The sequence below is a fragment of the Salmo salar genome, chromosome ssa16 (assembly GCF_905237065.1).
Source record: "Salmo salar chromosome ssa16, Ssal_v3.1, whole genome shotgun sequence".
Lineage (NCBI taxonomy): Eukaryota > Metazoa > Chordata > Actinopteri > Salmoniformes > Salmonidae > Salmo > Salmo salar.
The window spans coordinates 50,631,207-50,655,837 of record NC_059457.1 but is presented as its reverse complement, the minus strand read 5'-3'; the positions used below and the strand labels follow the sequence as shown (position 1 = coordinate 50,655,837).

Genomic DNA, 24,631 nt, shown 5'->3' with positions numbered 1-24,631 from the left:
CGCACAGATCAACAGCCAAGATACTCAGCTTTCCGCAGACACCCTGCTTTTGCAGATAGGGAATACCGTTCTCATACCAGACCAAACTGAATTAAAAAAATATCTAATAGGGTCCCCAAATATGGGGAGTTTACATTTAAGAGGTTAAAGGCTTGTAAGTAAGCATTTCAGAGTAAGGTCTACACCTGTTGTATTCGGCACGTGACAAATAAAATATGATTACTTGGGGACTGTGTGCATCTGTTCTGCTGAAAAATGAATGCTTGCAAGTGTCAAAACAATTCAACATCACTTAACAAAAAATGTTTTTTATTTTCAAAAGACTGGTTATGTGCAATCAAATATCAACAAGTGAAATTAAAATACAGATTTCATTTTCAGTGAATAATTGTCTTGTCCAGTGAGCAACTCAATGACAACGATTGAATGACATCATTAGATCACCTCCAAGAAGCATCTTCAACGTTCACCTGACAATACACTGGACGAGACGCATACACTAACCAAGTGTTTCTTACCTGTCAAGAAGTTTGAGATCAAAATATAAGGTCCATTAACCACCTGAAAATGACATACTGAAGATGGAGTCAAAAGGAACTCAGCCTTTCACCCTTTTCATAGCAATGGAACATGTGACACAGTTTGTTATAGTTCATGTTTTCTACAAAAATGATAAAGGCAGATTCGATTATCAGTTTTTTTTTGGTTTTTTTAAATCAACAGAAACAACTACCGTCCTTGGGTGTTCCTGAGGTCACAGTAAAAGGTTAAACTAGACATGTTATTGTGAGTTCTGGAGGCAGCAGATGCTGTTGGTGGTCGATCAAGGGCACTTCCTGTCTACGCACTGCTTCCCGCCCTCCTCGTACTCCTGTTTTGAGATCCACATTTGCTGGAAAGTTCCCTAGAGTAAGACATTATACTTATCAGTACAAATCCCAAACAATACAACCACCATCATTGATGAAGTGCATTAGGTCAAAGTAATATGTTATTATCAAACTATTTCAAAACAGGCCAACACACAAATCCCAAAACAAATAGACAAATCATAGTGTGCAAGTGACCAGAAGCATTGCAATACAGTATAAGTATATATCAGTGGAAGCTGGTGAGGGGAGGACAGCTCATAATAAAAGGCAGGAACCGAGTACATGGAATGGCACCAAACACAAGGAAACCATGTGTTTGATGTATTGGATACCATTACACTAATTATGCTCCAGCCATTACCATGAGCCTGTCCTCCCCAATTAAGGTGCCACCAACCTCCTGTGGGGTGGGTGTGTATAATATATGTGCATGTATAATATATACACACATACACTACCGTTCAAAAGTTAGGGGTCACTTAGAAATGTGAAAAAACGCAAATTTTTTGGTCTTTAAAAAAACATCAAATTGATCAGAAATACAGTGAAGACATTGTTAATGTTGTAAATGACTATTGTAGCTGGAAACGGCAGATTTGTTATGGAATATCTACATAGGCGTACAGAGGCCCATTATCAGCAACCATCACTCTTGTGTTCCAATGGCACATTGTGTTAGCTAATTCAAGTTTATTATTTAAAAAAGGTTAATTGATCATTAGAAAACACTTTTGCAATTATGTTAGCACAACTGAAGTCTGTTGTCCTGATTAAAGAAGCAATAAAACTAGCCTTCTTTAGACTAGTTGAGTATCTGGAGCATCAGCATTTGTGGGTTCGATTACAGGTTCAAAATTGCTAGAAACAAAGAACTTTCTTCTGAAACTCAGTCTATTCTCGTTCTGAGAAACGAAGGCTATTCCATGCGAGAAATTGCCAAGAAACTGAAGATCTCGTACAACGGTGTGTACTACACCCTTCACAGAACAGCGCAAACTGGCAGAATAGAAAGAGGAGTGGGAGGCCCCGGTGCACAACTGAGCAAGAGGACAAGTACATTAGTGTGTCTAATTTGAGAAACAGACGCCTTACAAGTCCTCAACTGACAGCTTCATTAAATAGTACCCACAAAACACCAGCCTCAACGTCAACAGTGAAGAGGCGACTCCGGGATGCTGGCTTCTAGGCCGAGTTGCAAAGAAAAAGCAATTTCTCAGACTGGCCAATAAAAATAATAGATTAAGATGGGCAAAAGAACAGACACTGGAACTCTGCCAAGAAGGCCAGCATCCTGGAGTCACCTCTTCACTGTTTTGTGGGTACTATTTAATGACGCTGCCAGTTGAGGACTTGAGGCATCTGTTTCTCAAACTAGACACTGATGTACTTGTCCTCTTGCTCAGTTGGGCATGGGGGCCTCCCACTCCTCTTTCTATTCTGGTTAGAGCCAGTTTGCGCTGTTCTGTGAAGGGAGTAGTACACAGCGTTGTATGAGATCTTCAGGTTCTTGGCAACTTCTCGCATGGAATAGCCTTTATTTCTCAGAACAAGAATAGACTGATGAGTTTCAGAAGAAAGTGCTTTGTTTCTGGCCATTTTGAGCCTGTAATCGAACCCACAAATGCTGATGCTCCAGATACTCAACTAGTCTAAAGAAGGCCAGTTTTATTGCTTCTTTAATCAGGACAACAGTTTTCAGCTGTGCCAACATAATTGCAAAAGGGTTTTCTAATGATCAATTAGCCTTTTAAAATTATAAACATGGGATTAGCTAACAACGTGCCATTGGAACACAGGAGTGATGGTTGCTGATAATGGGCCTCTGTACGCCTATGTACAGTTGAAGTCGGAAGTTTACATACACTTAGGTTGGAGTCATTGAAACTTGTTTTTCAACCACAAATTTCTTGTTAACAAACTATAGTTTTGGCAAGTCGGTTAGGACATCTACTTTGTGCATGACACAAGTAATTTTTCCAACAATTGTTTACAGACAGATTATTTCACTTATAATTCACTGTATCACAATTCCAGTGGGTCAGAAGTTTACATACACTAAGTTGACTGTGCCTTTAAACAGCTTGGAAAATTCCAGAAAAGGATGTCATGGCTTTAGCAGCTTCTGATAGGCTAATTGACATCATTTGAGTCAATTGGAGGTGTACCTGTGGATGTATTTCAAGGCCTACCTTCAAACTCAGTGCCTCTTTGCTTGACATGGGAAAATCAAAATAAATCAGCCAAGACCTCAGAAAACAAATTGTAGACCTCCACAAGTCTGGTTCATCCTTGGGAGCAATTTCCAAATGCCTGAAGGTACCACGTTCATCTGTACAAACAATAGTACGCAAGTATAAACACCATGGGACCACGCAGCCATCATACCGCTCAGGAAGGAAACGCGTTCTGTCTCCTAGAGATGAACGTACTTTGGTGCGAAAAGTGCAAATCAATCCCAAAACAACAGCAAAAGACTTTGTGAAGATGCTGGAGGAAACAGGTACAAAAGTATCTATATCCACAGTAAAACGAGTACTATATCGACATAACCTGAAAGGCTGCTCAGCAAGGAAGAAGCCACTGCTCCAAAACTGCCATAAAAAGCCAGACTATGGTTTGCAACTGCACATGGGGAAAAATATCGTACTTTTTGGAGAAACGTCCTCTGGTCTGATGAAACAAAAATAGAACTGTTTGGCCATAATGACCATCATTATGTTTGAAGGAAAAAGGGGGAGACTTGCAAGCCGAAGAACACCATCCCAACCGTGAAGCACAGGGGTGGCAGCATCATGTTGTGGGGTGTTTTGCTGCAGGAGGGACTGGTGCACTTCCCAAAATAGATGGCATCATGAGGCAGGAACATTTTGTGGATATATTGAAGCAACATCAAGACATCAGTCAGGAAGTTTAAGCTTGGTCGCAAACGGGTCTTCCAAATGGACAATGACCCCAAGCATACTTCCAAAGTTGTGGCAAAATGGCTTAAGGACAACAAAGTCAAGGTATTGGAATGGCCATCACAAAGCCCTGACCTCAATTCTATAGAAAATGTATGGGCAGAACTGAAAAAGTATGTGCGAGCAAGGAGGCCTACAAACCTGACTCAGTTACACCAGCTCTGTCAGGAGGAATGGGACAAAATTCCCCCAACTTATTGTGGGAAGCTTGTGGAAGGCTACCCGAAACGTTTGACCCAAGTTAAACAATTTATAGGCAATGCTACAAAAAACTAATTGAGTGTATGTAAACTTCTGACCCACTGGGAATGTGATGAAAAAAATAAAAGCTGAAGTAAATCATTCTCTCTACTATTATTCTGACATTTCACATTATTAAAATAAAGTGGTGATCCTAACTGACCTAAGACAGGTCATGTTTACTAGGATTAAATGCCAGGAATCGTGAAAGACTGAGTTTAAATGTATTTTGCTAAGGTGTATATAAACTTCTGACTTCAACCGTAGCTATTCCATTACAAATCTGCCGTTTCCAGCTACAATAAACATTAACAATGTCTACACTGTATTTCTGATCAATTTGATGTTATTTTAAATGGACAAAAAAAAGTGCTTTTCTTTGACCCCAAACATTTGAACGGTAGTGTATATTTTTTTACATTTGCAAAATAAAACAAATACAACTATTTTTGATTTGTCATTATGGGGTATTGAGTGTAGATTGATGAGGAGAAAATAAACAATTTAATCCATTTTAGAAGGCTGTCACGTAACAAAATGTAGAAAAAGTCAAGCGGTCTGAATACTTTCTGAATGCCCTGTATATATATGGATGTGAACTCACTAGTGATGCCAAGATGGAACCTCCTATCCAGGCACTGAACCTGCGCTCCACCGTTGTGTTGTTGGCTATCAACTTCAGCCTCATGCTCTGAACACAGGACAGAAGACAAATTAGACACTGACAGGAACTGTGGACAGGAACATTTACTAAGAAGAGGACAAGAAATTGACAAAATAAGTCAATGAGAAATATTTTAGTGCATCACTCACAGGAGGGGTCTTCTGAGAGAGTTCTCTGGTGAGTCGGTCCGTGAAGCCCGAGATGAGCGTGTTGCCGCCGGTGACCACCACGCTACCATAAAGACCCTGAGACAAAGGTCAAAGGTCAGTTCTGTACAACCTCTGTGGGAATAAAGGTCACCTGGCCTCAATATGTAATTCTGAATAACAGTAATAGATCACGTATCACAAAATACACAGGCCTAGTAACCATGGCAGCCAAAACAAGCAACATGATAGGTCTTGAATGTGGGCACCTACCGGCCGAATATCGATGTCACACATTCCCACACTGGTGGTCACCACGTGGCCGACTCCCAACATGGTGTTGCCAGACAGACCCTGTGGAGGAGAACCGGAACATTCCGAGAACATCACATTTCAGACAGGTCCGGTCAAAGTGAATGATTGAGGCATTGTGGCATTCAAGCGATTCTTACCTTGGCATTGGAAGGGTCAAAAAGGCCTTCTGGAATCTTCAGCCTCTCTGCCCCAAAGTCACAGTTGTATCCATTGGGCAGCTCGTAGTGTACCGTGGGCATCTGGGCTGCAACTCTGTAGGAGGATTACATTTCAACACAATGAAAATGAACCCTTAAAAAGGGAGAGAACTATTCTGTGGTGGTTATTGTGAAATGATAGAATGGGAGTATGGTGGACTCACTGTTCATCATAAGGCGAGTCTGAAACCTGCAGCACAGACGCTTGGAAATCCTGAATCACAGTCTGGAGACAGGGGGCGAAAAAAGATGAAATAATTGTTCTAGCAGTACAGTAATGAATATTCACATTAGGAAAATGTGAATGATGAAGACAGGTTATCACCACATGTCTATGGTCTATATGTTACGGTGATGCAGCACCGACCACCTACATTGGACTGTTTAGGACTTCCTGTTTATGATTAGAACACAAAGCTGCTTACATTACACATGTAGTTGTGCCAGGACCTGGTGACTTGAGGTAGTTTCTCCTTCTTCTTCCAGCTGGCTGGGGTTCCATCACGTACAGCATCCTACAGTGAGAAACACAAGGTCAGCAGTGACGATGTCATAGCGGACAAGTACCCTGGTTCCAGATCTGCAGGAACGTTGTCAGAGTGGACAAGTACCCTGGTTCCAGATCTGCAGGAGCGTTGTCAGAGTGGACAAGTACCCTGGTTCCAGATCTGCAGGAACATTGTCAGAGTGGACAAGTACCCTGGTTCCAGATCTGCAGGAACGTTGTCAGAGTGGACAAGTACCCTGGTTCCAGATCTGCAGGAACGTTGTCAGAGTGGACAAGTACCCTGGTTCCAGATCTGCAGGAACGTTGTCAGAGTGGACAAGTACCCTGGTTCCAGATCTGCAGGAACGTTGTCAGAGTGGACAAGTACCCTGGTTCCAGATCTGCAGGAACGTTGTCAGAGTGGACAAGTACCCTGGTTCCGATCGGCAGGAACGTTGTCATAGTGGACAAGTACCCTGGTTCCAGATCTGCAGGAACGTTGTCAGAGTGGACAAGTACCCTGGTTCCAGATCTGCAGGAACGTTGTCAGAGTGGACAAGTAACCTGGTTCCAGATCTGCAGGAGCGTTGTCATAGTGGACAAGTACCCTGGTTCCAGATCGGCAGGAACGTTGTCATAGCGGACAAGTACCCTGGTTCCAGATCGGCAGGAACGTTGTCATAGTGGACAAGTACCCTGGTTCCAGATCTGCTTGTGCCGTCTATGGAAATGACAGCTGGAGTTGGCGAGACAGCACCAACAGATCTGGGACCAGGCTAGAGAAGGAGGAAGAGATAAAAATAAACGAGAGCCAGGGATAAAAGGCTACCAGTCTTTTGAGGTCAGGAATATGAGGAATTCCTGATTAATTCAGAGAAATCACATCTCAGAGTCTGACGGGTGATGGTGAAGACAATCACAGAACAATGGCACATTTTGTGATATGAAAAATCAAGGCATGAAAGAAGGATGGGATTCCTTTGAATTATGGTTCCTATCATGGTTTCTTCCTTCCAGAGCTAAAATGGTTTCTTCCTTCCAGAGCTTATTAAATGACAGATATTTCCTTGCTTTACGTTTTGTAGATTATGACTTTTTCAAGCACGCTGTGCGACATGCTCATTTGAATTAATTTGAATACAAGTATAAGACAATAGAGATTGGCCTTAATTGAAATTCCCTCATCAATGTAGGACTTTTGGTAAAGACTTGATCAAACTGATTCCATATATCCCAATTCATAGCGCATGTCAATTCGATGCTCATGCATGCAATGTACGGGAACAAAATACCAGAGTTAGAGCATCTCTGTGTTAATTGTTATTGGCCAATCATAAAATTACAAGCACAAATCTAGACAAAATTAATATTACATGCAGATTCTCAAACAAACCTATGGTAAAATCCCCTTTTGAATATGTTATACTATGACAAAAGTGATTAATGAAACTAAAATGTAGTGGATGAAGGGAAATACATGAGACAACCTGAATATGTAAAGATCAATAATTTTTTTTAAATATCTAAGTTCTATACTTACAAATTCCCCACCACCATAACGTGAGCAATAGCACCAAAAAGTGAGATGTGGAATCTCTGAAATGAGTAGTTTTGACTTACTTTAGCAGGTCTCACCTTTGATGCAATCATGTAAGGAGGGACTATTTCAACATTTAACTCTTGAAATAGCTCTCTACATTGCATGCTCATAAAGTCTCCAGCAAGGGGAGACTTGACGATGCCTGCAATAAAAGAGCATAAAACGTGTCACTTGGATGGTTTTGGGGAAAGGATAACTGAACACAACATTAGTGTCTCATTTAGAGCATCAAAACGCTTTTCCTCTCCAATCATTTAGAGCGTTACACACCTGCTATGAAGGCTTGTAACAACTATGACATACACAGACCAAGAACACTGAATCGACTTTGCACCATTGTGAACAGAAGCATTGTGTCCTCATGCTTGTCCTTTGACGACCCTGCCACGCTGCTCCCCAGACGACCCCGCCACGCTGCTCCCCAGACGACCCCGCCACGCTGCTCCCCAGACGACCCCAACACGCTGCTCCCCAGACGACCCCGCCACGCTGCTCCTCAGACGACCCCGCCACGCTGCTCCTCAGACGACCCCGCCACGCTGCTCCTCAGACGACCCCGCCACGCTGCTCCCCAGACGACCCCGCCACGCTGCTCCCCAGACGACCCCGCCACGCTGCTCCCCAGACGACCCCGCCACGCTGCTCCCCAGACGACCCCGCCACGCTGCTCCCCAGACGACCCCGCCACGCTGCTCCCCAGACGACCCCAACACGCTGCTCCCCAGACGACCCCGCCACGCTGCTCCCCAGACGACCCCAACACGCTGCTCCCCAGACGACCCCGCCACGCTGCTCCCCAGACGACCCCGCCACGCTGCTCCTCAGACGACCCCAACACGCTGCTCCTCAGACGACCCCGCCACGCTGCTCCCCAGACGACCCCGCCACGCTGCTCCCCAGACGACCCTAACACGCTGCTCCCCAGACGACCCCAACACGCTGCTCCCCAGACGACCCCACCACGCTGCTCCCCAGACGACCCTAACACGCTGCTCCCCAGACGACCCCAACACGCTGCTCCCCAGACGACCCCACCACGCTGCTCCCCAGACGACCCCACCACGCTGCTCCCCAGACGACCCTAACACGCTGCTCCCCAGACGACCCCGCCACGCTGCTCCTCAGACGACCCCGCCACGCTGCTCCTCAGACGACCCCAACACACTGCTCCTCAGACGACCCCGCCACGCTGCTCCCCAGACGACCCCGCCACGCTGCTCCCCAGACGACCCCGCCACGCTGCTCCCCAGACGACCCTAACACGCTGCTCCCCAGACGACCCCAACACGCTGCTCCCCAGACGACCCCAACACGCTGCTCCCCAGACGACCCCACCACGCTGCTCCCCAGACGACCCCAACACGCTGCTCCCCAGACGACCCTAACACGCTGCTCCTCAGACGACCCCACCACGCTGCTCCTCAGACGACCCCACCACGCTGCTCCCCAGACGACCCCAACACACTGCTCCCCAGACGACCCCAACACGCTGCTCCCCAGACGACCCTAACACGCTGCTCCCCAGACGACCCCAACACGCTGCTCCCCAGACGACCCCACCACGCTGCTCCCCAGACGACCCCAACACGCTGCTCCCCAGACGACCCTAACACGCTGCTCCCCAGACGACCCCAACACGCTGCTCCCCAGACGACCCCACCACGCTGCTCCCCAGACGACCCCACCACGCTGCTCCCCAGACGACCCCAACACGCTGCTCCCCAGACGACCCAAACACGCTGCTCCCCAGACGACCCCAACACGCTGCTCCCCAGACGACCCCACCACGCTGCTCCTCAGACGACCCCACCACGCTGCTCCCCAGACGACCCCACCACGCTGCTCCCCAGACGACCCTAACACGCTGCTCCCCAGACGACCCTAACACGCTGCTCCTCAGACGACCCTAACACGCTGCTCCCCAGACGACCCTAACACGCTGCTCCCCAGACGACCCTAACACGCTGCTCCCCAGACGACCCCACCACGCTGCTCCCCAGACGACCCCACCACGCTGCTCCCCAGACGACCCCACCACGCTGCTCCCCAGACGACCCTAACACGCTGCTCCCCAGACGACCCTAACACGCTGCTCCCCAGACGACCCTAACACGCTGCTCCCCAGACGACCCTAACACGCTGCTCCTCAGACGACCCCACCACGCTGCTCCCCAGACGACCCCACCACGCTGCTCCCCAGACGACCCCACCACGCTGCTCCCCAGACGACCCTAACACGCTGCTCCCCAGACGACCCTAACACGCTGCTCCCCAGACGACCCTAACACGCTGCTCCTCAGACGACCCTAACACGCTGCTCCCCAGACGACCCTAACACGCTGCTCCTCAGACGACCCTAACACGCTGCTCCTTTCCCAAATGACCCTTTCCTCATATCATATCAACTAAAATGGCTCAGTTGATGTTTATACGCCAGACTCCTGTGCCACTGTCCTCGGTCTTGCATTTCACTGCAGCTACGACTCAAATTGCCTCACTGCAGAAAGCCTAGCCCTTGACGCTTTACCAAGATGGTTGCTGTTACCTAATTTTTCACAAACATGTCTCTTTAGTGTAAGGAGATGACTTGAAGGTGGACACCAATGTCAAACCCCTTCACTGTGTTTCCATCATCTTCCTGCTACTTCCTGCTGGGGATTCAACTTGCTGCAGGGAGAGGACGGAAGTGCGACCCAGTTCGCTGCTTTTCAGTTGATTGATTGATTTTGGGGTTTCCACAAGTATGAAGTATTCAAAACCAAATCAGTATCTATCTAAAGTAACTTGGACCCACATCCTGAGACACGATGGCTTTAAATTCTTGTCAACTCACAATGGTAAGAGTTTATCCATCACTCATAATGGTAAGAGTTTATCCATCACTCATAATGGTAAGAGTTTATCCAGCGCTCATAATGGTAAGAGTTTATCCAGCACTCATAATGGTAAGAGTTTATCCATCACTCATAATGGTAAGAGTTTATCCATCACTCATAATGGTAAGAGTTTATCATCACTCATAATGGTAAGAGTTTATCCATCACTCACAATGGTAAGAGTTTATCCATCACTCACAATGGTAAGAGTTTATCCAGCACTTTTAAGACTTGTACATGACGTGGATAATAAAATCCAGTCAAACTAAAATAGAAAAGAGTGTGGTGGGAGAGCTGGACAATTGACCTTGCTGAAGCACATAACCGTCGTGCACTGGAATGGCTGTGGTGTGTGTGGCTCCGCTGTCTAACACCAACCCTGTGGATCGTCCGTTGGCAAAGCTGAGGCACTCAGAGTTAAGGGAACAGAAGGGCCGTTTCTACAGAGATGAGATACAATGTCTTTTAGGCTGAACCCTTTCGTCAAAGTCACATGAGCAATCACTAATAGTAAACAACTACTGCAAAAATAAATTTATAATTTTTTTTAGGAGACTAAAGTGGTTAAATAAATAAAAAATTGCAAAGAAAACAGATTTTGGGGTCATTATTAAACAGCAGATGCTCATGTCATTTGACTAGTGTTTTATTACAGTGACGTCATCGAGCCACCACTTCATTAACCTTCCGACAACATCCCGATATTATTTCAATTCACTGTGTAAGCCAGCGTGGCGTAAGGATACGAAGACAGCACCGCCGTTTTGCACAGGAAGAAGGCAGGAATGTTGTAATGCTCAAACATCAGCTCGGTTAGCTTCTCCCGCTTGGCTCGTGTGTTCCACTGCAGAGATAAGAGAAAACCATGACGACCCTCTTTTCTTTTACAACATGTCACACCATAGCAAAACATTTTGAAAGTGAAACGTGAACTAGCGTTTCTTGTTGAACAAGTACAGATAACACCTTCTGTTTCAGAGCATTTTCTTACGTTTGGTGCCTAATGCCAGATATCAGTGTACAATGAACCAGCGGGACACCATAGACTGAATACTACAGAAAACCAAATACTATATTTTACAGTACAATAACTCCAAAAGTGGTTAGTTTTCATTCAAAATCAGGGCTGATTCCCTTGCGGACATTGAGGGCACTACTGGCTGTCGGTGTGCACCCATTCCATTCCTACAGTGGGCTCGCGACACACTGAATGAGTTTCTCACGAAGCCTATTAACTCTGTGTTCTAAATGCCAAAATGGAAGGCGAGGCCTACTCACCGAGGCTTCTGACATGAGTACAGGATGGATGCTGGGTTCCGACTTGAAGTGCATCTTGTAGGTGTGGTCTAGAATGGCCTGGAAGCTGTCCCAGTCCTCGACTTCACAGATAACAAAACAAACAAAAAGACCAATGTACCGAGTTAGAGGATGTCATGGTAACCAGTGCAAATTTCCCCACAATAAATCCTGAAGGCAAGGGGTTGGGCCATGGTAGTTTTCCTTGTATAAAATACCCATAAATGATCAAAATCAAATCAAATGTACTTATAAAGCCCTTTTTACGTCAGCCGATGTCACAAAGTGTTATACAGAAACCCAGCCTAAAACCCCAAACAGCAAGCAATGCAGATGTAGAAGCACAGTGGCTAGGAAAAACTCCCAGGAACCTAGGAAGAAACCTAGAGGAACCAGGCTCTGAGGGGTGGCCAGTCCTCTCTCTTTGGGCAAGTCGTGCAGGTCACCTGCTGCAAATAATGCCTGGTACTGTTTAATAGTTAATACTTAAGAGCAAACATGGCGTTGCCACGAGCACCACCGCAGATATTGAGATGAGTGAGATGCAAGACTTCACACCCATACAGTAACTGCACATGTGCATGGGTTTGCTACACACTGTTAGAATGGTAGGTATGGGACAAAAACAGCATAGAAGTTTAGCCTCGCGCTCCAACGCTCTTTGTTGTTGCGGAAATTGACCCACTGTGCCGTTTACCTTGTGCATGTACGTCATATCGCTGACTCTACCTTTAAAAAAGGTGTACATACTTACGTCTCCTCACACAACTATATTATATTAACCTACATCTTTCATCTCTGTTGCCGGGTCAGATACTGGAGAAAATAGACTGAAGAACTTGGCTAATTTGAGAGAAATGTGTGAATTCTAATCCAGGGCAGCACTCCAAGGAGCTCTCTGATATATAGTGCTGCTCAGAGTCTATTAAGATCTTTGTCACACTTTCCTCTAATAGCCCACGTCCCCAGTACTGAATTCACATTAATGTCAGGATCACGTAAGCAGAAAAGTCAGAAATGGCATTGTCATAAAAAAATGTTTTAAATGGGGCATCACATCAGCACCATGGACAGCTCAGGAGAAAGACACAATACATCATCCATGATAGTTCTGTCTGACCAATGAACAACCATCCTTTCTATTTTCTAACAGAGACCATCTTCTTCATCACTTCTAAATCACTATGTTGACTATTGAACATCTTAACGTGTTGTTTTTGTGTGTGTTTATACGCTGGCTTCACAAAACAAATGTCAATGTTAAATGGACTATAAAGTATATTGTTAGTGGTAAAGCATAGACAATTTCAGAAAGGCAAAACTTCCGGACACGTCAATACTGCCGTTTGTGTTAATCTCACAGGAAGATTCTCAGGTCAGTGAAAGTTCAGACAAGGATCCTCTCACAAAACATTGTGCATTGTCCTAGATATTGAAGGCATTACCTGGCATCCCCACTAGCTGTTCTGCCTATACGCTCTGCATACCATGTCACAGCTTTGGCTTTTATTTCATCCAGGCAGAACGCTGTCAATACAACTTCCACATTGTCCACGATCACATGACGGAGGAGAGAGACTCACTCATGCCGTTTTTGAGCGGTGACATGACCTCCATATTCTCGCGGGCCACCCTCAGCTGGTTGGTGTCGATGAAGTAGTTAGTGCCCTGCTTGCCCTTGTCCCCGCCGTCCGTCTCCATCGGGGTGCTGCCATCCTCCCTGTCCAGGGTCACGCCCATCACCGTGGGGAAGTCCGCCTACCGGCACAAATAAATGTGTATATTAGGGTTGGGTGATGTCAACTTTTGTCCTATCATGATTCTGTACATATAAAAATCGCCCTCTAGACGATGTTCTCCAAAACTAAAATATATTTTTTTGCCCCTAGCACGAGCTCGTATACTACGGGAGGGACGCGAGGAATCATGACATTGACTAAATATATTGGAGCCAAACCTTTTCTAGTAGGCTGTTCCACTCTGGTGTAGCTGCGGAACGAAAGAGGTGTGCAGACCTATCTGAGTGTGTGTGTGTGTGCCGAAGCGCGCAGATGGATCGAGTGACCCAGTCAACGAGCCTCGCTGTCTGTCATGTGATGGGGGTGTAAATCATCATGGACTGCAGATCAACTCTGCTGTCCTCACAACTGGATAATTCTACACTGATTCACATTCTTCCTCTCTTATTAGAGCTAGGATACTATGCGTTGTAGGTAGGTTGCACATTTGTAGAATAATATGGAAATTAGAGCCCGACCAATATATCGTTTCACTGATAAAAAATATATAAAAAACAAACTTAAATACATTTTTTACAATATTTTTTTTAAATAAATACAAATAATAATAAAAAAATAATAATAATAAATATATTATTATTATTATAATAATAATAATATTAAAAATAATATATAAAAAAATATATATAAAAAAATAAAATAAAATAAAAAAATACTAAATAAAATAAAATAAATAAATAAATATAAAAAATAAAAAAATAAAAAAATAAATAAAAAAATCGGCAGATATTGGCCATTTTTAACTATATCGGTATAAACCGATAATTCCACCAATAACTGATATTCCCTAAATAGAATGGGAAAAAAAGGTCATCTCATGCTTATCTGACCACTTGTGGCCATTTTCATGATGAGTCATTATTGTCAAACTCACAATGTAAGAAATCAACATCGGACAAAAAAACGAATAACTTGGTTGGGCTCTAATGGAAATAGGCCAAGGTCAACTACAGGCTATGCGTCGTTTCTATAATCTAATACTCATAACTTTAATTAGTTTTAACGCTTTTATGATATTTCAATTCGTAGGATTGGGGTGGGGGGGGGGGGGGGGGCTTCGGCCTCTCCTGCATGCATAATTTCTGTCTTATAACAAACTAAGGTTTGTTCAAATTTCGCATTAGATTATATTATCTTGCTATTGTTCCTTCCATCTTTATCAGTATTACTTTAGGCCTACCATGTTAAGTTGTAAAAAATAAAATTTAAATAAAAAAGTTTGAGATATCTAACGGAGTTCTAGGCTTCATTCATTGTTTGATCTTGAAATTGAGCTGAGGGAGAAATCCGACATGCTTAAAACCAAAAGTGTGGCTTATAGACCAAATCATATTCATATCAAATGGAGAGAAAATAGGAAATTAGGCTTTTAATAAAATAAGACACTGATTGCCCACTATACAAAATTGTTTACATATTTATTGAAATAGCAATATAGGCCATTTACTCTGAATGTCACCCGTGCACTGCCCCTGCTGTGCACCTGACTCCCTCTTTAATACGTGCTGCCAGTCAAGTTGAAATGGGTTAGGTATCTCCAGTTACCTCACAATGTCGTCACATCGCAATGTCGTCACATCACAATGTCGTCACATCACAATGTCGTCACATCACAATGTCACCATCGACTATGGCCGTCAAATCAAATCAAATCAGTCACGTGTCGAATACAACAGGTGTAGACTTCACCGTAAAATCCTTACTTACGAGCCCTTTCCCAACAACGCAGAGTTAAAAAGTAGAAAATGTGCAAATAAAAATAGAATAGTAACAAATAACAATAATGAGGCTATATACAAGGACCACCTTAGTTCATTCCTACTTAGATGTGTGTGTACTGGGTATATGTTGTGTAATTTGTTAGATATTACTTGTTAGATATTACTGTACTGTCGGAGCTAGAAGCACAAGCATTTTGCTACACCCGCAATTACATCTGCTAAATATGTGTATGTGACCAATAAAATTTGATTTGATCATCCTCAATAGACAATTCTATCGTAATATCGCCCAACCTCAGTACATATTCTTTTTGCATTTCCACTGAGGATTTACCCGTGTTTTACCCAAAAGGCTAAGACTTTTCTGTTTCCATCTACATGGGCCAGCACCCGTGGCTTACTGGGCCACGGTTCCGGCGGACCTGCTCCAACTTGCGGTCAAGGCAAGTCAGCTAGGGCTTTGAGGGGCATTTACATAACAATGCCTAAGTGTGAACATGTGTTTACACCTTCTCAAAAAGAAACTGTTTTAATTATGCAGAGGTTGTGGATTCTGTTCTTCACAAGTCCTCACTGCCAGCCCTAGCTATGGAAACACCGTTTCCCCAGTATAACATCAGGTTGAATACACTAGTGGAACACTGGTGTTACAGTCGAAAGCAGAACAAGCATCCATTCCATTTCCTTATGTAAAAATTATCTCATTCAGGTCACATTTAACATAAAGGTTAAATAAATGAAAAATAATAACAAGGGAGGAATGGAGCAAGGGCACTCAGTAGATCCATTTGTACTATTTTCTCCATTGTATAATAATAGTGAAGACAAAAACTATGAAATAACACATATGGAATCATATAGTAACCAAAAAAAGTATTAAACAAATCAAAATATATTTTAGATTCTTCAAAATAGCCACCCTTTGCCTTGATGTCAGCTTTGCACACTCTTGGCATTCTCTCAACAAGCTTCACTCTGTGGTCCAACTCATCCCAAACCATTTCAATTGGTTTGAGGTCGGGTGATTGTGGAGGCCAGGTGATTTGATGCAGCACTCCATCACTCTCCTTCTTGGTCAAATAGCCCTTACACAGCCTGGAGGTGTGTTGGGTCATTGTCCTGTTGAAAAACAAATGATAGTCCCACTAAGCGCAAACTAAATGGGATGGTGTATCGTTGCAGAATGCTGTGGTTGCCATGCTGGTTAAGTGTGCCTTGAATTCTAAATAAATCACTGACAGTGTCACCAGCAAAGCACCATCACACTTCCTCCTCCATGCTTCACGGTGGGAACAACACATGCGGAGATGATCTGTTCCCCTACTCTGCATCTCACAAAGACACGGCGGTTGGAATAAAAAAAAATCTCAAATTTTGACTCATCAGACCAAAGGACAGATTTCCACCGGTTTAATGTCCATTGCTCATGTTTCATGGTGCAAGCAAGTCTATTCTTATTGGAGTCCTTTAGTAGCGTTTTCTTTGCAGCAATTTAACCATGAAGGCCTGATTCACACAGTCTCCTCTGAACAGTTGATGTTGAGATGCATCTGTTACTTGATCTCTGTTAAGCATTTATTTGGGTGGCAATTCCTGAGGCTGGTAACTAAATCAAATCAAATTTTATTGGTCACATACACGTGTTGAGCAGATGTTATTGCGGTTGTAGCGAAATACTTGTGCTTCTAGTTCCGACAGTGCAGCAATATCTAACAAATTCACAACAAATACCTAATACACACAAATCTAAGTAAAGGAATGGAATTAAGAATATATAAATATGGACGAGCAATGTCAGAGCGGCAAAGACTAAGATACAGAACTTATTCTCTGCAGCAGAGGTAACTGAGTCTTCCTTTCCTTTGGCGGTTCTCATGAGAGCCAGTTTCATCATAGTGCTTGATGGTTTTTGCAACTGCACTAAAATAAACTTTAAAAGTTCTTAAACTTTTGCAGATTTACTGACTTTCATGTCTTAAACTAATGATGGACTGTAATTTCTCTTTGTTTATTTGAGCTGTTCTTGCATTAAATATGGACTTGGTCTTTTACCAAATATCTTCTGTATTCCACCTCTACCTTGTCACAACACAAGTGATTGGCTCAAATGCATTAAGGAAAGAAATTCCACAAATTAACTTTTAACAAGGCACACCTGTTAATTGAAATGCATTCCAGGTGACTACCTCATGAAGCTGGTTGAGAGAATGCCAAGAGTGTACAAAGCTGTAATCAAGGCAAAGGGTGGCAACTTTGAAGAATCTAAAATATATTCTGATTTGTTTAACACCTTTTTGGTTACTATATGATTCCATAGGTGTTATTTCATAGTTTTGATGTCTTCACGATTAATCTATAATATAGAAAATAGTAAAAAAATAAAGAAAAACCCTTGAATGAGTAGGTATCCAAACTTTTGACTCGTACTATACCCTCCAAAAGAAAATTAATACGCAAAGGAAGATGCATAGTTAATAATAAGGTCACTACACTTGGGCGCTTACCTTTGGACAATCTTCTCCAGCATACCCTGCTCTCACTGTGTAAGAGCCTATGTCAAACACTAGGGCTCCAACCTCATCTGCAGAGAGAAGATACCAAAGTGAAGAAATTACAAGTACAACATGGGAGCAATGTTATGATTAGAGGCTAGTTTACACCACACTTATAGCTAGCTATATTAGAACGCTAAAGAAAATATGAAATCTAAACGTATTATTTTGGTTGAACTTGCAGATAATGATAATATCCTGGACAACTAAAAGCTAGATACCTTAGCTAAAATTATAAAAGTCAACACGCGAAAGTAGCGAGTAATTCATCTGCAAAGAGCTGGGAAACATGTAGCTAGCTCTTAGCTAATTTAGCTAGCTAGTTTCAGCTTTCACTCATTAGATGGGAGACAGGCAGTCATATTTCATAAATCACAAACTAGCAAGTACATGAGAGAAAAATACATGATTTTGCCCGTCATTGATAGTTAACTAGTAAGCCAGCTAAAGATAATACCAAAGATTTCCGATCTGTGATAATATCAATCTGCAGAGCACTTGTTAACAGGCTAGCTAGCAAGCTAGTTGTATAGCATCTTTCGCCATACAGAACAACGTGGCGCGTTCATTCATTTAATTTTGACATCAAAATCACACTCACCGCCTCCATACACTCCGCCACTCATCCTCGCAAATGATGAACAGAACAATTTTACTTTCTGGTTAATACGATTGAAGAAAAAAAATTCCCGGCAGCTAAACCTTTTATCACAACAAAATAAATTAAGTAACGTGAATCAACCTAACAGGCCATACAGACGCTATCCAATCAAACATCGCAACGACATAACTAGATCCGCCTCTGTGCTTGACGTTAAGTTACTGTGAGAGGAAGGGGTACTGTATTTTGGATGAGAGGGAACGAAATTGGAAGGAGTGAACCTAACAGCCCCCAGTGGTTAAAGACTTGAATATGTTTTTATTTAACAGGCAAGTCAGTTAAGAACAAACTCTTATTTACAACGACGGCCTACCCCGGCCAAACCCTAACCCAGATAACGCTGGGCCAATTGTGCACCGCCCTATGGGCCTCTCAATCATGGCCAGTTGTGATACAGCTTGGAATCGAACCAGGATCTGTGGTGACACCACTAGCACTGAGATGCAGTGCCTTAGACTACTGCGCCACTCATGAGGGCAACTGAAAATAATGAATTAGTCAGAAGTGGTCGAACCATTTTTACACAGGTCAAAGATAAGAATATCCAAAGATGATCAATACATTTTCAGCAGCAGTGGAGTTCAGTCACTATATTTAATCAAATAAACTGTCAAATGTATTATTTGTTTTAGACTAGTAATGGACCTTATTGTTTGACTGTCAATGGGTAGAGCATAGACCTTGGACGATAATCCGAAAATTATCGACTCAGACCATACCAACTATTTTATCAAGGACATTTGACTGATATCGATAATTTCGATAAGTAGCCTATAGTAGATAAATGTGAAGTTTGAAATTAAATCAGTCTGCTAATATGTGCTAAGGGCTATTGTTAAGTAATAGTAGTAGTAGTAGTAGTAGTAGCAGTAGTAGTAGTAGCAGCAGTAGCAGTAGTAGTAGTAGTAGTAGTAGTAGTAGTGTAACCGATGTGAAATGGCTAGTACATTGGTGCCGTGACCCGGATCATTGGTTGCTGCGGGAAAGGAGGAGGTCAAAAGGGGGGTGAGTGTAACCGATGTGAAATGGCTAGTTAGTTAGCGGTGGTGTGCGCTAATAGCGTTTCAATCAGTGACGTCACTCGCTCTGAGACTTGAAGTAGGGTTTCCCCTTGCGTTGCAAGGGCCGCGGCTTTTGTGGCGTGATGGGTAACGATGCTTCGTGGGGTGTCAATTGTTGATGTGTGCAAGGGTCCCTGGTTCAAGCCCGGGTTGGGGCGAAGAGAGGGACGGAACCTACACTGTTACAGTAGCAGCAGTAGTAGTAGTAGCAACAGCAGTAGTAGTGGTAGGTCTAAGGGTACGGTAATATACAATAGTAGATGAACTGGTGCACATTAACGTTATAAACTTATCATTGTATTTATCGTAAACGTTATAATTCAGTTAATTTATCGTGATATGGGTTTTTGTTCATATCGCCCATCTATAGTAGGTGTATCTCACTGGTCACCCCCAAAGCCAATTCCTCCTTTGGTCGTCTTTCCTTCCAGTTCTCTGCTGCCAATGACTGGAACGAACTGCAAAAATCTCTGAAGCTGGAGACTCATATCTCCCACACTAGCTTTAAGCACCAGCTGTCAGAGCAGCTCACAGATCACTGCACCTGTACATAGCCCATCTGTAAACAGCCCATCTATCTACCTACCTCATCCCCATACTGTATTTATTTATCTTGCTCCTTTGCACCCCAGTATCTCTACTTGCACATTCATCTTCTGCACATCTACCATTCCAGTGTTTAATTGCTATATTGTAATTACTTAGCCACCATGGCCTATTTATTGTCTAAACTTACCTCATTTGCACTCACTGTATATAGACTTTTTGTTTTCTTTTGTTGTACTGTATTATTGACTGTATGTTTTGTTTATTCCACGTGTAACTCTGTGTTGTTGTATGTGTAGAATTGCTATGCTTTATCTTGGCCAGGTCGCAGTTGCAAATGAGAACTCGTTCTCAACTAGCCTACCTGGTTAAATAAATGTAAGAAAAAAACATAGTAGGGCAACTGTCTGTCAAAGACCTTATAATTTATAGTAGCCATATAATGTATTTGCATATTGTGACCAGGTTATTTATTGAATCAGGTTTCAGCTCTGACAGTTGCATCATATAAATTGCATAGTATTTTAATGACTGCCATTGTCAAGCTGTCTACCTCTCAGAAATAAAGTTCTGTCCCTTTAAAAAAAGAAGTACTTCTCCCCCCACTTTCTCTTTTCCTCATGTCCCCCTCCACCACTCCAACCACACACACACACCCAGCCCTCTGCCTCATGTATCAGCTGTCTACATAACTGCGCTTCCTTGCAATATTTAGTCACTGAGTGTAGAGGAAGAACTAAAACCTCACGCCGTCTGTCTGCTTACAGTCCATGCACTTAAGGACATATGTGGAAAACGTCTACTTCCTCTCCCACTTATCTACACTGAGAAAAAAAAGGTAAAAGCTGAATGCAATTTACTGTCAATCCTGTTTTTTGTTGTGTGAATTTATGGCTTGAAAAATGTGTGTAGTAGGTAAACCAGACAGATCAGATGTGTGTGTTGCTTCAAGCAAGGTGTGGTGGGGTGGGATGTGTGTGTGTGTGTGTGTTTTTGTGTGTGCGTATGTGTGTGTATTTATTTGTGTATTTGCGTGTGTGTGTGTGTGTGTGTGTGTGTGTGTGTGTGTGTGTGTGTGTGTGTGTGTGTGTGTGTGTGTGTGTGTGTGTGTGTGTGTGTGTGTGTGTGTGTGTGTGTGTGTGTGTGTGTGTGGTATCAAAGTCTGAGGTAATGCCTTGGTCTTATCGTGTGTCTTGAGCCTGGTGTGCACCAAAATGTCAAATCAAATTAATTGCGGGCTTATGCCTACTAATAAATTAGTAATCGGGTATCACAGGGTTTCGACTGTGAAGAGATGCGCAGTCCTTTTTGTATTATTATTTGATGACTAGAGAGGGCGGCCAAGTGGAAATATAAAAAAAAAATATCTTGACAGTCAATAGAATCCAGAACAGTTACTGTCAATTCTGGAAACTGACCTTTTCCTAATTTCTCAAAAAGAGTTTGAACATTTCAGTGAGAGTTGAACATTTCAGAGAGAATTGAACATTTCAGAGAAAGTTGAACATTTCAGTGAGAATTGAACATTTCAGAGAAAGTTGAACATTTCAGTGAGAATTGAACATTTCAGAGAAAGTTTAACATTTCAGTGAGAATTGAACATTTCCGTGAGAGCTGAACATTTCAGGACATTTCAGTGACTCAGGGCATTTAAGTGACTCAGGATATTTCATAGGAAAAGTACAGCAGGTCAGCTCATGTCCTGTTTTTTTTTTATTTTATTGCATCCCTGATTTGAGCAAGTCTAACTGGGAACCCCCTTGTGCTACACGCCTTTTCTCACTTCTTCTAACAGTCTCTTCAGCTTCCTCCTTAAAAACAAAGCAAAATACTCATGCAGTTTAAGAGGCTACTTCTCCTTAAATATGGTGTGTTGACTACTGTATATGGAAACACTGCTCTCTGCTCATAGGTTCTTCCACAAACATTGGAACCATTTCAAGTAGGGCACCAAAGCAACTTTCCAGAGAATGTGCCTGTGTTTATCCTGAGGCATATTAGACTACATCTGGTGATTACTTGGCCCAATGTAGACCAAATCTGGTGATTACTTGGCCCAATGTAGACCAAATCTGGTGATTACTTGGCCCAATGTAGACCACATCTGGTGATTACTTGGCCCAATGTAGACCAAATCTGGTGATTACTTGGCCCAATGTAGACCACATCTGGTGATTACTTGGCCCAATGTAGACCAAATCTGGTGATTACTTGGCCCAATGTAGACCAAATCTGGTGATTACTTGGCCCAATGTAGACCACATCTGGTGATTACTTGGCCCAATGTAGACCAAATCTGGTGATTACTTGGCCCAATGTAGACCACATCTGGTGATTACTTGGCCCAATGTAGACAACATCTGGTGGTTACTTGGCCCATTGTAGACTACATCTGGTGGTTACTTGGCCCAATGTAGACCACATCTGGTGATTACTTGGCCCAATGTAGACCAAATCTGGTGATTACTTGGCCCAATGTAGACCACATCTGGTGGTTACTTGGCCCATTGTAGACTACATCTAGTGAATACTTGGCCAAATCTGGTGATTACTTGGCCAATTGTAGACTACATCTGGTGGTTACTTGGCCCATTGTAGACTACATCTGGTGGTTACTTGGCCCAATGTAGACCACATCTGGTGATTACTTGGCCCAATGTAGACCAAATCTGGTGATTACTTGGCCCAATGTAGACCACATCTGGTGGTTACTTGGCCCATTGTAGACTACATCTGGTGGTTACTTGGCCCATTGTAGACTACATCTAGTGAATACTTGGCCAAATCTGGTGATTACTTGGCCAATTGTAGACTACATCTGGTGGTTACTTGGCCCATTGTAGACCACATCTGGTGGTTACTTGGCCCATTGTAGACTACATCTAGTGAATACTTGGCCCATTGTAGACCACATCTGGTGGTTACTTGGCCCATTGTAGACCACATCTGGTGGTTACTTGGCCCGTTGTAGACTACATCTAGTGAATACTTGGCCCATTGTAGACCACATCTGGTGGTTACTTGGCCCGTTCCATCTGTATACTGAGTTGCACTATCACTATCTTTGTCACGATTCTTGAGTGTGTGACTTCGACACTGCACGAGAGGCATTATCACAAAAATGACGAGGACACTTCAGCAAGCTGCCACTGTGTCTCTTATGGGCCAACAATAGCACAGAGATAAGACCAGAACCTTCCATGGGAACATAGTAGTTACACTCTATAACATTTTCAAGATATTGCGATTGATGATTTGTTTTTGGAAAACAGCAGTGTCCCTCTGAAATGGGTTAGAGGGTTTATCAGGTTTGGGATAGGGAGCAAGGTTGATCTATCTTATTGTCTTTGCAGTTACATAGACTGAGTTTCAGTGAGTATACACAGTATACACACACAATATCATTTTATACATTCCCATGTAGAAATACAGCTAACAGAGCAGGTTCATATGAAAAAAAGACCAGTGTATAGATCAGCAATGAGCACATACAAACCCAGACCAGCCATCTCAAAACCATGGATGTCAAATGATATAAATTATGAAGCATTTATTTTACAGTTCACCAGATGGTGAGATGGTTGCTGAATAGTTGTTCCAAATGGCTTATTTTAAATGGGTCAGGCCACGCCAGGGCGGTGAAAGCGTGTGGAACGCTGGGCGTATCAACATCTATTCTCCTCCACAGAGGGCATATTTTAAGTCACTTCAGCGCTCTTCAAGAGGGCCTTTTTTTTCTTTCTTTCTTTTTAATGAACCATTATGCATAGAAGCTCTGGCTCTCCCTGGTATTTCACCTACCTACTTGACGTCATTTGCCATTTATGAGGGTTGCCCGGGCAACATCCATCCTCCCCGGGAGATATGTCTGGTGGACAAGACAGGGTTTACTCTTTGTACATGTTTTAATTGCCTTTGATACAGTGGTCATAATACATATAGGCCGTTGAAGTACATTAGGGCATGAAGAAAAAAACATGGGAATGCACATAAAAATAGCATATCAAAAGCTGTTCTGGCATGATATCTCATTAGTGCTTCTCATCTCATCCTAACATGATATCTCGTTAGTGCTTCTCATCTCATCCTAACATGATATCTCGTTAGTGCTTCTCATCTCATCCTAACATGATATCTCGTTAGTGCTTCTCATCTCATCCTAACATGATATCTCGTTAGTGCTTCTCATCTCATCCTAACATGATATCTCGTTAGTGCTTCTCATCTCATCCTAACATGATATCTCGTTGGTGCTTCTCATTTCATCCTAACTTGATATCTCATTAGTGCTTCTCATCTCATCCTAACATGATATCTCGTTAGTGCTTCTCATCTCATCCTAACTTGATATCTCGTTAGTGCTTCTCATCTCATCCTAACATGATATCTCATTAGTGCTTCTTATCTCATCCTAATATGATATCTTGTTAGTGCTTCTCATCTCATCCTAACTTGATATCTCGTTAGTGCTTCTCATCTCATCCTAACATGATATCTCGTTAGTGCTTCTCATCTCATCCTAACTTGATATCTCGTTAGTGCTTCTCATCTCATCCTAACATGATATCTCATTAGTGCTTCTTATCTTATCCTAACTTGGGCACCTAGCAGAGGAGGCTGGTGGGATAGGAGGACATG

At 43.0% G+C, this 24,631-nt stretch overlaps 2 protein-coding genes across 4 annotated transcripts in view; one reads left to right on the top strand and one right to left on the bottom strand.

Annotated features, from left to right (window-relative positions):
• Positions 1 to 292: 292 nt before the first annotated feature.
• Positions 293 to 18,557, bottom strand: LOC106574142 (actin-like protein 6A). 2 transcript variants are annotated; one of them, XM_045697393.1, is made up of 14 exons: positions 18,327 to 18,557; positions 17,678 to 17,754; positions 13,237 to 13,411; positions 11,636 to 11,736; positions 11,104 to 11,201; positions 10,665 to 10,759; positions 7,502 to 7,623; positions 5,820 to 5,909; positions 5,559 to 5,620; positions 5,335 to 5,449; positions 5,156 to 5,236; positions 4,886 to 4,981; positions 4,677 to 4,763; positions 293 to 904 (listed from the first exon to the last, which is right to left on the bottom strand). In XM_045697393.1, the coding sequence occupies exons 1-14, from the start codon at positions 18,349 to 18,351 to the stop codon at positions 824 to 826; spliced, it is 1,305 nt and encodes a 434-aa protein (XP_045553349.1). In that variant the 5' UTR covers positions 18,352 to 18,557; the 3' UTR covers positions 293 to 823. The 2 variants fall into 2 exon arrangements, with proteins under 2 accessions (XP_045553349.1, XP_014005247.1); XM_014149772.2 differs by having other exon boundaries at positions 7,517 to 7,623.
• Positions 18,558 to 20,632: 2,075 nt separating this feature from the next.
• LOC106574143 (guanine nucleotide-binding protein subunit beta-4) overlaps positions 20,633 to 24,631 on the top strand; it is a 42,758-nt gene continuing 38,759 nt past the window's right edge. Inside the window, exon 1 of one of the 2 annotated variants that reach the window (XM_014149777.2) lies at positions 20,633 to 20,831. The gene's annotated coding sequence lies outside the window, so the exon portion shown is untranslated. The remainder of the gene's footprint in view (positions 20,832 to 24,631) is intronic. The other variant, XM_014149779.2, reaches the window with a different exon arrangement.

Coding starts and splice junctions, on each gene's coding strand:
- LOC106574142 (XM_045697393.1), bottom strand. CDS start 18,351: ATGAGTGGCGGAGTGTATGGAGGCG. Junction 10,760..11,103: donor AAAACGGCGGTGCTGTCTTC/GTATCCTTACGC, acceptor TGAGTGCCTCAG/CTTTGCCAACGGACGATCCA. Junction 905..4,676: donor GTTCCATCTTGGCATCACTA/GTGAGTTCACAT, acceptor GTCTTACTCTAG/GGAACTTTCCAGCAAATGTG.